This window comes from Lissotriton helveticus, chromosome 3_1, assembly GCF_964261635.1.
Source record: "Lissotriton helveticus chromosome 3_1, aLisHel1.1, whole genome shotgun sequence".
In the NCBI taxonomy this organism is placed as follows: domain Eukaryota; kingdom Metazoa; phylum Chordata; class Amphibia; order Caudata; family Salamandridae; genus Lissotriton; species Lissotriton helveticus.
Genome location: NC_136061.1, coordinates 1,634,811,477 through 1,634,827,445, shown reverse-complemented (window position 1 = coordinate 1,634,827,445; position 15,969 = coordinate 1,634,811,477). Strand labels below are relative to the sequence as shown.

At 45.6% G+C, this 15,969-nt stretch overlaps 1 protein-coding gene across 1 annotated transcript in view; it reads left to right on the top strand.

Moving 5' to 3' along the window:
- Window positions 1-15,969, top strand: part of CCDC93 (CCC complex scaffolding subunit CCDC93) — a 1,137,947-nt gene that overhangs the window by 407,035 nt on the left and 714,943 nt on the right. The window contains exon 12 of the mRNA XM_078682376.1: window positions 2,429-2,545. Within this exon, the coding sequence (XP_078538502.1) occupies window positions 2,429-2,545 (117 nt within the window). The remainder of the gene's footprint in view (window positions 1-2,428; window positions 2,546-15,969) is intronic.

The window sequence follows — 15,969 nt, the reverse complement described above, 5'->3', positions numbered from 1 at the left end:
CAAGGCTGCATCATCAGTGTCAGTGTCCAATGCATATAGCACTACCACCCTGGGACTCCTCAAATAGACTTTGTCCCCAACGCTGCCAGTTAGTTTATTGGCGCTACTGCACTAGGGGGGAGCCCCTCTTCTGAACTCTGCAATTAAGAGTGCCCCACAATGTTGAAGCGGCCCGCTGTCAACCAAGCAGGCAGGGGGGAATCCCACACGCTGGGATTTCCTTGTAGCGCTTTAGAATCCTGGCGCTGCAGACGTCCGCTCCTCTTCTCCTGGGCACAGTTGTAGCGCCTTGGCAGCAAGCAGAGCACCGTCAATGCGAATAAGGCACTCTGGCAGCACCACAATGCAGCACACATGCAGGGGGAATTGAAATATAGCGCTTTGACAGTGCAGCGCTGCAGGCCTCAGCTCCTCTTCCTCTGGCACCCTGAATATAGCACTTACGATGTGCTCAGTCCCACCAGGAGCTTCAGGGACGACAGGTAGCGCTCCTCATCAGCAATCCGAATAGAGCGCTCATGAGGCGCTAGGTAGCTGCCACAGATTAAGGGTTCCCCCTAAGGAGATAGTGCCCACGTTCCTCTCTCCTCTGCATATAGCGCTTGGGCAATACAGCGCTAGAGTGCAGGCAGGGGGAGGGTACAGGCAGTCCACATGGATGGCTCATGAGGCGCTAGGTCCCACCAGCAGACTCAGGGACAACAGGTCACGCTCCTCACCTGCTTCTGGGCGCAGTCAAAGGTGCTCCTTGGCAATCAGATAAAGCGCTCTTCTTTTCCAGGCGCTAGGGAGCAGTCAGGGCCCAGGTGTAGCACTCATGATGGGCTAGGGCAGGAGAGCAGGCAGGCAGTGCTAGGCCAGGTCAGCGGTCAGTGGGTACTCATCAGTACAGGACAGCAGCTCCTCGGAACCATCATCCCCTGTAACGTGGCACTCCTCCTGGTACAGCAGCCTGAACTCCAGCAGCGGGCTCTTACTGGCCCTGTGGACAGTGGAGGGGTACAGATGGGCTCAGGGGCCAGCACACAGGCCCATGCGACAGCACCCCCTGGCAGCAGGTCCCCTCACTCTCAAGTCCACGCTCTGACTGAGCACATGGTATCTCTACTGCTCTACAAATACCAGAAAGGCTGGAAGCTTCTAGAAGGTCCCTGGCAGTTCCAGCCTCAACTGTCAATGTGAGTAGTATAGAGCACCTTGTCACTTCAAACACTAGACCGCTAACCCACCTCAGACAGGCGGCACAAGCAGATAGAAATGGCGTCCATTTTAAAAGTGACATTTTACAAAGGTGCATTTCTACAATGGTGAAAATGACTCTGCGCACGCCATTGTGCATCATGTATCACTGCATCTCGCTCCACACATGGCCTATACATTCCTCTATCACGGGGGAGATATAGGTGCGTACACCATTGCACAGCATTTAGCATTTGCATTTGAAATACATCTATGTGACATGTTGATTCCCACAAAAGCGAAAAAATTCAGGAAAAGAGGGCCAAGTCCAACAATTCTCCTAAAACAAATCTAAAATGTGCAGAACAATCATAGGTGTGAAGCCTGATGGAGAAATGAGGAGATCCGCTCTTTTTAATGCTGATTTCGCTAGAGTCCAGTTCTTTCCTCATACACCAAACACTGTTGGTTACTTTTTTCATGGATCTATTTCAAACCTGGTACGGAAAACCAACATAGATCCCTGGGTAGGCAACACATGGGGAATGATGCCAAGGTGCTGCCTAAAAGTTCCAAGACATATAGAGGGAAATGTCCCCACTGGCATTTCTTCTATTGTGGCTCTAGGCTGTATTCTCTTAAAGGCATATTTCATTCACATGGCACAATATTCACCATTGGTTTAGGACACAGTAATTTCTGATTATGCGCCCATTAATTGGGAGAATAGGGATGGGTGAGCACTATGGGAGTGGGCGGGGAGAAGCTCTCAAAGGCAAGTTAACTTTAGACTTGAGCAATGGGGGACTGTATTGCTTATACTTTCATTTTAACAAAGGGAGTGCAGTGGACGTTGGGGTATTATGGATCACATTCAGAATGGTTTTGTGGGTTCAAATATAATTGAATTTAAGCAAACAGAGCCTATATTCGCCCTCTGCCCAGCCTCCCTCTGCACACTGCACAAGCTGTGCACAGCGAGTTTGACCGCGGTCAGGCCATGTGCACGATCTCCCATGCGGCCAACCCCACAGGGGTTGGCCGTAGAACCTCAGCGGCCGCCACATAGAAACACATTCAGGTGCTCCCATTGTAGTGACTCTCCTTAATGCACACATTGTCTCTACAGTTCCAGTTCAATGTCTTTTTATCCATCAATGAATGTTGTTTCTTATACTCATTTTTCAAGAAATTTGATGTTTTAACAAAAGCCAATACATTTTTACAACATTCATTTTTTCTTTTAAAGCAATCCGAACTTTCTGCAGAAGAACGCCCTGAAAAGTTAGGAGCAACACAACAGCATCGCCGAAAAGTAACGTCTCTCAACAAGCAGATCGTGCAAAAGACAAAACTCCTGGACGAGGTATTGCTATATCCCACTATTAAGTTGCTGCTTGTGTTTTTTCTTACAAAAGAATTAAGGTGGACCTTTTTTTTTTTTTAGCAAAAATCGTTATTTGATCTAATTTTTTGACTAAAATGATAGCGATATGAGAGACACAGAAGCATTCACTAGTCAAATGTATTTGAGGGTGTTTGTAAAATTTCATCTCTTGTATTAGTTTTAATCTTCCGTTATGACCGGTCCGGCTTAATCTCTAATTTAGAAAATCAGACATTCCCTTAAGGCCCTAGATGTCCACAATAAATCAGTCTGCTATTGCATTTTTAGGTTGAGGCTACCGTCCCACGCGAAGCAGTGGGCGGAGCCGAAGATCTTATGATCCTACAGTGTGTGGCTTTGTCCCGCCTTCTCTTTCATTGGCTAGCTCCATAAATGGAGGCTAGCCATTGGAAGAGATGGTTGTCAATTACTCTTTCCCCCATCACGACGCGATTCGGGGGCGTTTCTGTCTCTTTTTTTAAGTCCCGCCCCCCATACCCTCCCTCTCGTGGAGGTCCGCGCGATCCATGGGCGTTTGTCTCTTTTTTAAAGTCCCGCCCCCCAAACCCTCCCTTTCGCCCAGGTCAGCGCAGAGGAGCGCTTCTTTTAATTTGCTTAGTCCCCTTTTATTTATTTATTTCGAGGGAGCCCACCCCTCATCTGTTGCCGTGTGAAAATCACCGCCGGTCGGCCCGGGACACCCCCCGTGACGTCATTCCCGGGCCGCGCTGTGATTCGCTGCCGGCCCGGGACCTGACTTGTTCAATATTCTAGTTTGCTGTTGCGCTCACAGTTTATTTATTCAGTTATATGCCTCCTTCGCTTCTATCCCAAATCAATTAGGTTAACCAAGAACTCTGTAACAATCTAACACCTCCCCATAAATGTAACCACTTGGGAGCAGTAAAAAAAAAAAAGCACAAAGCGTATGCAAGAGCATGGAAAGTGTCAAGTTCTTCATCCAGAAGCCATACTATTCATGAGTTTGATTTTAGAGAGCGAAATAAAGCTCCCACTCGATATCGGAGACCACACCGGCTACGTTTCCAACACAATACATTGCTTGCAAGGAGTAATCATTCTGCCTATACCTCTACAAGCTGGGTTACTGTTTTGTTTCATTTACGCTAACTAGTGTGCCAGCATAAAATCATATACTGCACCGAGCGAGCAAAGCCCGGAGAGCTGGGGCCCTTATTCCAGGGCCCGATCCCCAGTGATGGATGCACAACGATGGCATTCACAAGGAACCCAGCGTTACCACTTGATTTCTTGGCACCCAGGCGGACACGGGCCGTTTGACAGACCCATGCACGCGCCTGCCGGATTCCGACATGGCGTCATGTGTTTGTGCTGGCCGCGCGGCCCGCGGCTACACAGGGCTTTTTCAGCTTCGTGCTCGGAAAGGAATTCCTTTTCCACAAATGCGCTATGTCATGTGGGCAGAGGCTCGAGCCGGAACGCCTCTTCCAGGGCCGGGGTTCGCATTCCCAGCCCTTTTAAGAGGAAAATATGAAACCGAGAATTGTATATAAGCCTGGCAGTGGCTAAACAGAAGCAAGCATGCACTAGCGTTCGATGGGAACCCCAGAGCACCAGCAAAGGGGTGCCCAGTCCAAGGCGGCATAGAGGCGCCCCATTTAAAGAAACAACGCGTTATAGAAACGAGGATAACAAAACACCAAGTCCACACTAGAGGTGTCTGCAAAACAGAGATCGTCAAGCTGCACTTCACTGCATTGCCGGAGCCGTTTTTAACATGTTTTCACTGGAATGTTAACAAAGACAACTGGTTGGCAGTGAGATATGAATCCGTGCATTCCCACAGTCACCCCAAGCATTATAAATAAGCTACAAATGTTTCCCTCTGCCAGTTTACTGCCTTACCACAGATCTTCAGGTAATCTAAGCAAAAAGACGCTTATAGTAAATAAAAATGTATTGTTTAAATAGAGCACAATTAAAAAGTAAATCACTAGTGTTGTAACCTGACATTTGGGCTCCTCCACCTTTTTACCTTCCTCCCCTCTGACACTTTCCTTCGTCCCTTAGTTCCCCCCTCCTTTCCCTCTTCTTTTGGTTCGGGCCTGCCCTGGAGGCGATTTAGAACGTTCGCTCTGAAGGGACTGTACTAGGCTCAGTAGAGCATTTGAGAGGAGCTTGGAAACTGAAGATAATAAATCGCTCTTACCTCATCTTGTGTGGACCCTATTCTTTACAACGAGCTGTGTGCCCACAACTCTACCTCGTATCCCTTTGCTCCTCGTATCCCTTTCCCTTTGCTCCTCGTATCCCTTTGCTCCTCTTAAACCTGCCACTCACGCGCCGTGCCCCATCCCATTAATGGTTAAAAAGAACAATGGTCATGGGTGGCCTAAAAGGTCCTGGTTGAAACAATTATTTCTAGGTGGCCTAGAAAGGTCCAGATAAGAGAAATTATTTCTGGTAGATAAGTTAGACTTGGGAGACAGTTTTGTAAGGTTACAAACAAAGGACTTTATTAATGCTTACACAGTTAAGTTTTTTCGAATGTTTCAGGTGCTCACACATGTGACAAAAGTGCTTATAGTGACTGAGTGAAATATTAAAAAGCTATATACAAGGTGTCACAAGCAAGGGTATTCCCCGAAAAAATATATATACACAGTAGGGAAGGGGAGTTTTCCTTGCAAGGGTCGACGGCGTTTCGATCTAACATGACTTTAGATCATCATCAGGACGTGAGCTTTCTTTGCACGTTGTGATAGATGTATTATCTGACTCAACGGTCAAGTTGTAGATACTTTGAGGTACTTTGAGGTATACGGTCCAATTAGGTTTTATTGTGCCAAGAAATATTAGTTATTCATACTCCTAGGCTAGTTCTAGCTCAAGAAAGGGGGTTTCTTCAGAGTCTGGAAGTGAGAAAAAATTCTGGTTTTTTGGCCTGCTTTAACACTTTTTTAACTGGGTTAAGTTAAAGCAATTAAAAGGTAAAAAATGTTACCAGTAATGGTCCATTTACTCGTATTGCAGAGGTAGGGATATTCAATGGGAGCGGGTTAATTTATCCGGTATCATTTGATGTCCTACGTTCCGGCGGGAATTGACGCGACTACCTCTGCTTCACTGAAGCAGAGGTAGTCGCGCCACGGACCGCGGCGATCAATTCCCGCCGGAACGTAGGACATCAAATGATACCGGATAAATTAACCCGCTCCCATTGAATATCCCTACCTCTGCAATACGAGTAAATGGACCATTACTGGTAACGTTTTTTACCTTTTAATTGCTTTAACTTAACCCAGTTAAAAAAGTGTTAAAGCAGGCCAAAAAACCTGAATTTTTTCTCACTTCCAGACTCTGAAGAAACCCCCTTTCTTGAGCTAGAACTAGCCTAGGAGTATGAATAACTAATATTTCTTGGCACAATAAAACCTAATTGGACCGTATACCTCAAAGTACCTCAAAGTATCTACAACTTGACCGTTGAGTCAGATAATACATCTATCACAACGTGCAAAGAAAGCTCACGTCCTGATGATGATCTAAAGTCATGTTAGATCGAAACGCCGTCGACCCTTGCAAGGAAAACTCCCCTTCCCTACTGTGTATATATATTTTTTCGGGGAATACCCTTGCTTGTGACACCTTGTATATAGCTTTTTAATATTTCACTCAGTCACTATAAGCACTTTTGTCACATGTGTGAGCACCTGAAACATTCGAAAAAACTTAACTGTGTAAGCATTAATAAAGTCCTTTGTTTGTAACCTTACAAAACTGTCTCCCAAGTCTAACTTATCTACCAGAAATAATTTCTCTTATCTGGACCTTTCTAGGCCACCTAGAAATAATTGTTTCAACCAGGACCTTTTAGGCCACCCATGACCATTGTTCTTTTTAACCATACGTTGACCCCAGGTTTTGACTAAAGGGGTACCCTTGTTTCTCATAACTACCCCATCCCATTAATGGCCTCGCTTGGGCCTCTGTTCTGCTTGTCACCATACATTTTATGTTCTCTCCACTTTTTTGCGCTGATGGGACTCAGGGGAGCCGTTTGTCATCCAAACAGTTGTGTTTTGGTGGATGTTAATTCCCGGGGGCTGGCGTACAGTATCTTTCTAATTCCTTATATAATTCCCCGGCTCTAGATCCCGGCCCCGCTCCGATCTGGGTCACTGGGTCACTGCTCCTCCCGCAGTAATGTCTCCACCCGTGCCTGTGTGCGCGTGGGAATCTGTGCGGGCCGCAGCCAAGCCAGCGTGCATGCGTGACTTCAGATCTAGCTCCATCCCTGAAACCAGTGTGCCAAGCAGTGCAAAGGGGCCCTTACTGCTGGGTATGTAAAACCGAAAAGTCAAGGGATGCACATATTAATCAATCCTGCAATCAGAGTGTGTGACGTTTTATCTGTGGTTCGAGATGGCGTCCTGGGACTGATTTCTGTCGGTTTCTAGTTATGTTATGTTGATTTGTAGAGCGCGTCTAATTACCCCTAAGGGTATCCCGTCCCTGTGAGAAGAGTTTCTTTTAGGCTTCCCTGTATGAATTTTAGCTGTACCCTTTGAAAACACTGTAGGGTTGACTAGTGTGTGAATCTGTTTACCTACCCCTATATAAATGCAGCAGCAAGGACCCTTTTAATTTTTGTTCGCCATAGTGTGAGTATGATACTCTACCATTTTCGAAGGTCCCCAGTAAATACTTGCCCCGATGAAGCTGTAAAATTGTATACTAGTGAAATATGTTGACAATTGGTATGCAGTTTTCGAGAGAATAGACTAACGTTTTGTATAGAATGGCGACATACCTACACCATAATTTGTGGGATGGTTTAGACCGAGGTTTTTTTATGACACTGGTAAGGCTTCTTAGTATAGAGTTATCCAGCGTGCACCAACTCATTACTATCACTTAGAATAGTGATGAGCTGAGGTAGGGCTCTCGTTACGAGGCGGCAGCACTAACTTGCACTGGTAGGGACAACGCCAGGGGCAGTACTCTGGGTAACATAGCTTCACTCAGGTGATGTAAGTGGGGAATGATTATTTTGGCCATTATTTCCTTCGGACATTAATGAAAACACGAGTGGTCAAATGGGGTTACCTGACCCTTACCCTTCCTAGAGGCGTTCACGCATATTTCCAAGGGATACGCTTTTTTTGAAGTTCTTACTCGTACTTTCAAAATTGTGTTTTTTTAACACTGATTTTCTTTACTGTTTGATGTATTTTAGACCTGTGGCATCTTCCTTGTTATTTGTCAGGTAACTCTTGCCTCGGTTCACTGATCTGGGCACTGTTATTGCAGCATATTTTTACACATTTTTGTAGTGCCTTTGAATGCATGGAAGGTTGTGCACTACCCTCCATGTAACATTCCTTTATCCTTCATAGGTGTGTGGAGACTAGTGTAGGCGTCAGCAGGACACTGCTCTAGATGTAACGCGCCTTTATCCTGCAAAAATTGTGTTGAGATTTGTCAAGACACTAGCAGGGCAAATGAGGTACTGGGTTTTTAAGAACCGGTACAGAACCGGTAACCCAGCGGTGCCAGGGGATCAACACACCAGAGACCTCGGGTTCTCCTGAGTCAGACCCACAGAAACTTCAGAGTCTTCCAGGTGAAGTCAAAGATTAGTTTATTGGCTGCAACCAAGGTGACAGGGTCCTAGAAGTACAATACCAGTATATTCAGGAGACTGCACACTTTCACAAAGTCAGGCTTCTCTTCTTATACCTAATATTCAGCCTTGAGCAGTACATTCCTTGGATTCGTGGTATTTCATTTATGGTTACTGTTTACAAAAGAAAAGCAGAGTCATGATGACATGTACATATTTCACGTCGTGCTGCTCATAACAAATCATCCGGCAAGGCTCAACATTTCATCAGATATCGCTGGACCCCTAATAAAAACGGTCACCTCCCCATCATAAAGCAAGTGAAGGAAGGAGTGGAGAAAGATGTGAGCGAGATATGGCAGGTGTGCGTGCTGAAATGGCTTTATGGCTGGTTGGGCTTAGATGCTATCTTGCTCGGCCACTGGGAGGGAACTGACCTAACGAGCTCGGCCTGGGGCAATGGTTCTAACTTGTACTGGGGTCAGGAAGAAGTCGATTAAGGAGTATGTGTCCTTGTGGAATCAAATTCGACTGGATTAAGGCCTATGTAAAGGGCAACATGCAACTAAGGGTTTAGAAATGACGATTTCGAGGTGAAATCGTCACTCGAATATGCCGAAAATACATGTACTTGATGTACTCGTCATTCTCGGTCTTTTGATACCAAATTCGTCCTATTTCGACGAAGTTTTTATTCTCGAGTCCAGAACTATAATATGAACCCAGATTTTTCAGAACCACAGACCCTCCTTTTGCCCTTACATAGGCAATTAATCTATCCTCATGTTAATCTGAGTCCAGATCTATATTCCTAAAGTCATTGAGATGTTGCTGCAACATCATTCTAGTGCTGAGTTCATGTCTTGACACAGGCTTCCTTACACATGATGTAGCACAGAGGCCACATATTGCAGGAGCACACTGTATACATAGACAGAACAGGAAAAGAATGGCTAAGACCATCCCAATGACCATCAGAATTTTCCATCCCCAGGCAGATATCAGTCCCCAGAACCATCCCATTAATGACCAATCTCCTTTATCCACATGAATAGATTCGGAAATCTTATGCAGTTTGGAGATGGCCCCGTACACTGTTGGAGCATTATCTGGAATAAAAATGCAACAACTGGACTGGATCAATTTGCATACCCCACCCCGGTCCGCAAGTATTACATCCAAAGCGACCCGGTTCTGAAGGGTCATCAGTCGATCCGACTGGAGCTCAGCAGTCAGGTTACTAAGGGCACCAGCAGTTTCAATCACGGTGGATTCAACTACCCTTGTCAATTGCCTTATGTTTCTGCTGTTAACCATGGCTCCCCAGAACGTCAGAACACCCATTGCAAAGTCACCAAATTCTTGACCCGCAGTGTCTTCTTTACTAAAAACACCTCGAACTACCCTTGTCCGATGGTAATCCGCCGCTGCTGTGTAGGTGGGAGGTAGCAGAAATGAAACAAAACATGAGCCCGAGAAGTCAGGGGGCAACCATGTATAGGCTCTATCATGGCAGATAAAATAAGTACCCTTTGCGGCTAAAAAGGCAGGGGAAGTCTGAGATCCAAAAACGTACGTTTCTGTACAGACACTCTTCCCTAGCTGAGCTCTGGGATTCCTACCAATACCTTGCAGACACAGGTGACCTTGATGGGGTACGATCCAGATAGGGGACGATCTCTTAGCTTGCTGCTTCTCACTTAATGTAGCGCCATATCCGATCACATTCCAACCTACATATGCAAGTATCTTATCATCCGGGGTATCTTCGTAAGAAGTTACTTCCTTGATCATGTCAACTATACCCTTGACTAGGGCGCTAGTCTTGAGGTTGTCTTTTACCGAACGTAGGGGTTGGATTTCTCGTGCATATATGAACATTGTTCTATATGCCCATACTGACCCATTGCGACTAAATGGCAGGACCAAATAGGGGATACCTCTATCCGTGGTGTGGGGCATGAGACCACACACCCAACAGTTGGTTGTGTTCATTACAAGTTGGTGTTGGTGTAATAGCTGAACGAAGGAGTTATTAATGAACTCTAATCTCCTACTTGATTCGTGGTCAGGCAAAGAGTGGAAAGAATGAGAGGAAACAGTAGGGGGAGGTATGGGCGATGCAGTAGGCGTGAATGTCACATGAAAAGAGAATAAAACATAGCTTATCAAAAACACCATTACGCTAAATAGCATAAAAATACACATTATTATAAAAAATTTCTTTCTCATTGTTTTCAAAAGTCTCTGCTTAAAGTTCATTTGTTTGGCAGTTCTCTCCACACCAGGAAACTCCATCCTCTCTAAGGTGCTGCCCGCGGCGGTAGGTTGTTTCTGCTAAAGGGCGCTTCCGTCAGTCTAGGGTGGCTCCCTTCGACCAACTGGAACCAGCAACCTATTGTTGTCAGCTGCACCCAAAAGTCTTTAATCAACCGCGACCCTAGCAGCGGAACCCGGATGGCGGTTCAAGAAAAACAAAAATAAGCAAGTTACCTAGATGGGAGAATCTGTACTTTCAAAATAGCATTTTGGAAGGAAAAACTTATTATTTTATTAGTCCACAGGTTTTTCTCTCGGATCAAAAAAATAAATCACTTTTACTTTAGTCTGTTTTTCTCGGTCGGAAATTATAGCGTCTTTTCCCGGGTGCTGTCTGGTCCGGAAAGAGTAGCTCAGGTTCCACAGAGTTCAATTGTTCTGATGGCGGCGTAGTTTCTTGAAAAATGTTCCCATTTTCACAATCACGTTTGGCGTCTTTTACGCGTTCATCAGTTGTGCGCTTTGAGTCAGTGCCTCCTGTCCGGACCCATTGGTCATGTGGCAGAGGGAAAGGTATTTTCTTACAATGGATCCCGTGGACCCAATTGGCCTTCCCCTCCACTCTAACGGTCGACCTTGTAGACAGGAGAACGAGGTGTGGTCCGGTCCATCTGGGCTGGTCGTTTCTTGTCCTCTGGAAATTCTTGACCAGTACCCAGGAGCCGGGGTCAATGGAGTGACCCGGTGTCTCGGAAACCGGAGGCAAGGTGTTGTGGACCTGTTGATATAAAACACGCAATTTAGCCGTCAATTCATACAGATAGTCGAGCAAAATGGGGTGTTGTAGCTCGCTAAACTTCGTGGGCCTAGGCACTCCCCATATGTTGGCTGGCCGACCAAAGATTATTTCATAGGGGCTGAGTTTCATTCGCGAATGCACAGTCATTCTGGTGGATAGGAGTGCTAAGGGTAGAGCGTCAGGCCATTTAAGACCCGTGCTCGCTTGGATTTTGGCCAATTTAAGTTTAAGCGTGCCATTGTAACATTCCACTAATCCAGCTGATTGGGGGTGATTTGCAGCGTGGAACTTCTGACTAATACCTAGCCCTTCACACACTCGTTTCATCACACAACCCACAAATTCACTTCCGTTGTCCGACCAGACCATTCTAGGCATTCCGAACCTGGGGAAGAACTCTTTCACAAGGGCTTTCGCTGTGGACAAGGCGGTATTGTCCCTTAGGGGATAGGCTTCTACCCATCTTGAGAAGGCACAAACAACCACGAGCACATATTTTAAGTTGTTGCACCTCTCCATGTGTATGAAATCTAGCTGCAAAACCTCGAACGGATACGTAGGAGGTGCAAAATGACCAGCTGGAGTTGGGGTCCCCCTACCAGGATTGTGCTTCAGACATACCATGCAATTCTTGACAACATTCTCTGCACACTTGGGAATCCCTGAATTCTTCCACACTGGGGCCAACAAGTCGCAAATCCCTTTTGCGCTGATATGGGCCATCCCATGAGCCATTGTAACCACTGCAGGCACATATGCATCGGGTAACATCCATCTTTGTTGCTCTGTAGATTCAATCCAACAACCATGTGCATCCATTCTCCCTGTACTTTCTCTCCACATGCTTAACTCTTTCTCCGTGGCCTCAGCTTGGATGGACTTCACACTTTCTATCGTGTCTTCACATATTCCAACATCACCAGTCCATCTTTCTGGGCTCGCAACATACATTCGGCTCATCATATTCTTTGCCGTTTCTTTAGCAGTTTCATCAGCAAATGCATTTCCACGACCAACATCATCAATCACTTTCCTGTGTGCACTACATTTCACGACCGCTACTTTCAGGGGCAACCTCAGTGATTCAAGAAGCTCATTCACCAACTGACCATGCTGAATCTTAGCTCCATGCGACGTCAGGAACCCACGTTCTCTCCACAGTCGTCCAAAACTGTGAACCACTCCAAAAGCATACTGACTGTCGGTATAGACAGTCACTTCTATTCCTTTTGATAACACACACGCTCTCGTTAACGCCACGAGTTCGGCGGCTTGAGCTGAACCATGTGGTATTCGCGCAGTTTCAACGATTGTGTGCAAAGTTGTGACAGCATATGCTGTAGTCACGTTACCATTTGGGAGTTTAAAGCATGAACCATCCACCCATAATGTACCATCACATTCGGCGAGAGGAGTATCGAATAGATCAACTCTCCCTTTTGTCTCCTCCTCCGTTCTGAGGAAACAATCGTGCTGTTCTGAAGCATCCGATTCCTCAGCAATTGGTAACAAGGTGGCTATGTTCAGAGTACTGCACCTTTTGATGTGCACATGGCTTGCTAGTAGTGTCAATTCATAACTGGACAGTCGAGCACTAGTTAAGTGCTGTGTCTTGGTCCTATTTAACAATGTGTCTACTGCATGCGGGACCATCACGATTAGTGTATTATTCATTACTAGCCCTGCAGACTGTCGAATAGAAACAGCTGCTGCTGCTGTGGCCCTTAGACAACTTGGCAATGCTCGTGCTACCGGATCCAAAGTTGACGAAAAATAGGCGCATGGCCGCTGTCTATCTCCGTATAACTGAGTCAGCACGGACAATGCACAACCCCCCTTCTCGTGGACATACAATGTGAAAGGTTTACTGTAGTTGGGGTTACCTAACACAGGGGCCGAACATAATGCTGTGCGTAATTCGAGAAAACTTTTCTGACACTCATCGGACCAAGGAATGGGATTGGGTGTATTTGTACACGTTAGTGCCAATAAGGGTTTGGCTAATAACAAAAAATTTGGAATCCACTGTCTACAGTACGATGTAATGCCCAAGAAAGCGCGTACTTCTCTCTGCGTCCTTGGCACATTCAATTTCGCTATTGCCTGAATTCTTTCTGGGGTCAGTTTCCTTCCCTCCTTTGATAAGAGATGACCTAAGTAGGTCACTTCTTGTCGGCAATATTGGAGCTTGGAAAGTGACACCTTGTGATGTAGATCACATAGATGACGCAGTAGTGCCAACGTGGCCATTTTACATATTTTCTCAGTATCCGCAGCTATGAGCAAATCGTCCACGTACTGTACGAGGGTGGAACCTTTGGGCAAAATCATTGCGTCGAGCTGACTTTTCAGAGCTTGACTGTATATTGAGGGGCTTTCACAGTAGCCTTGAGGAGCGCGTTTAAAGCGGAAACTGCAACCACCTAAACTAAAGGAAAAAATATCCCTGCTTTCCTCAGCAATCGGGATACTGAAGAAAGCATTCTTCAGGTCAATCACCGAAAACCAGGATGCGGAGGCTGGATTCATAGTCAATAATGTTGTAATGTCGGGGACAACTGGGAATTGTGGCACCACTATCTTATTTACTTCCCTAAGATCAATCACGAATCTATACACAGGTGGCTGAGAAGGGTCAGTTTGTTTCAAAACAGGCAGAACAGGACTATTGCAAACATTGCCTCGTGTTTCTTCAATTACGTCTTTTTCAATCAACTCGTGAACAATCGCTAGCAAAGCTTTTTCGCCCTCATTGGATGTTCTGTATTGGGGAATTCGTGGCATTTTGACATTCGACTTCAATGTTACAACATATGGTGGAATTTCTAAAAGACCTACATCATTTGGACCAGTAGCCCAAAGAATATCCGGAAGGAGTGCCAATTCTGCTGGAAGCGTATTTCTCGACAAATACATTGGATAAACCACTTTCTTACCTAAAGTCAGTTGTACTCCTGAGGGAGAACAGTACAAAGTCGCATACAATCTTTTTAGCAAATCTAATCCTAGCAAATTTTCACCACAAGCTGTTGTCAAAATAAGGGGTGCTTCGAATTCACAAGGACCAACAGAAAGAGATAAAGGGTCAGAAATCGGATTTCTAACCGGGGCGCCAGAAAAACCTACGGAAACGTTCATTTCGCCAGACAAAGGTGCGCCAGGGAGTTTGGAGTGCATAATAGAACTCTTTGTAGCACCAGTATCCAACAGAAAAGGTTCTGACACACCCGATGTAATCACCTCAACGTAAGGTCCACTCTGATCTACTGGAACTGAAACAACTCCCTCTCCTTGTCTAAGGCTATCCTAGCAATCATTACTCTCCCACTGCTCATTTTCTGTGTAATACTCATCGACGTAGTATTGAGCTGTCCTGTCAGATACGTTATTTTGCTGGTCAAACCTGTTCATAGAGTTTTGTGGTGGAAGGGGACGTGCGTCCTGAGGGGTGTTTCCACGCCCTCTACCTCTAGGCGCTTGCTGACTACCACGACCTCTTACGCCAGAAAACTCGTTTGTACGTTGCGGCAGGGCAGGACAGTCATACTTGTAATGACCTTCTTGTTTGCAGTATAAACACTGATTGGGACCTACGCGGTTTTGATCGTACTCGAATCTCTGCAAGTTTCTCTGAGGCGGCTGAAAAGTGTTCCGGTAGTTATTCTGACCATTGTTATTTTTATTACCACCACCTCGTGGCGGATAGGCTTGCTGTAGCAAAACCTTCGTTTTGAGTTCTCTAGTTTTCTTCTCTACTTTATCTTTCTCATCCTTGTCTCTATTCTCGTAGTACTGTGCGGTAGCTAATATCTGGGCTGAAGATGAGACTGCCCAAGAACTTTCTGAATCTTTCAATTTTCTACACAAGTCTGGAAGTAGATTGTGCACAAATTTATCGACAAACAATCTCTGACCACCTTCTGTGGTCATGTCTTGACCGCTGTGGTCAATGAATGTTTCTTCAAATCTGGTGAAGAAATCTGACACAGTTTCTTCTTTCTTTTGCTTGCATGCAGATAACTTATCCCAATTTACGCGTATTGCAGGCATTATTGTTTTCATGTAATATACTATTCTACCAGGTAGTTCCGCTATCAGAGGCTCAGGCTTGGCACCACCAACTTGTCGTGCGTCTGCAGTAGTAATATTAGCCCATGTGTCACCTAATTCCTGATCATGATCTTCATGACGAATTTTTCCCCATAAAGGCTGTGGAACAACGTTCCCGAATAACATATCGATATCGGCTAAATTCATAATACATGACCCAGCAGTTTGCGACAATTCTTTATAGTACCCTGCAGGATTTTTACGCGGATCTGGTAGTGTTTGTTTGAGTGCTAAAACTTCAGCTCGCTTCCATGGAACATGTACCCATACTCGGTGAAAGTGGGGCAGGACAGGTGGGACAGCTGTCGCGTCACCCTCTCTCCATTGTGGGGGAACTTCTCTCATAGGGTATTGTCGTGCCTTTTTCCTACTAGATGCACTAGATTCCGATGGTGACCCAGAAGTACTTCCCTTACTTCGATATGATAATAGCATTTCAACTGCTCCTTCTACATCGGGACCTATAATCATACCCAGACTAAACTTAAACCTTATACGACACATCTCTTGTGGGAGGCAATCCTGATCATTGTCTTCTAAATCTTCGCAAAGAAAGACACACATTTGTTCGAACACATATCTCTGTGTCGCTGTTTCCCATTGATGGAAAACTTCCATGACAGACTG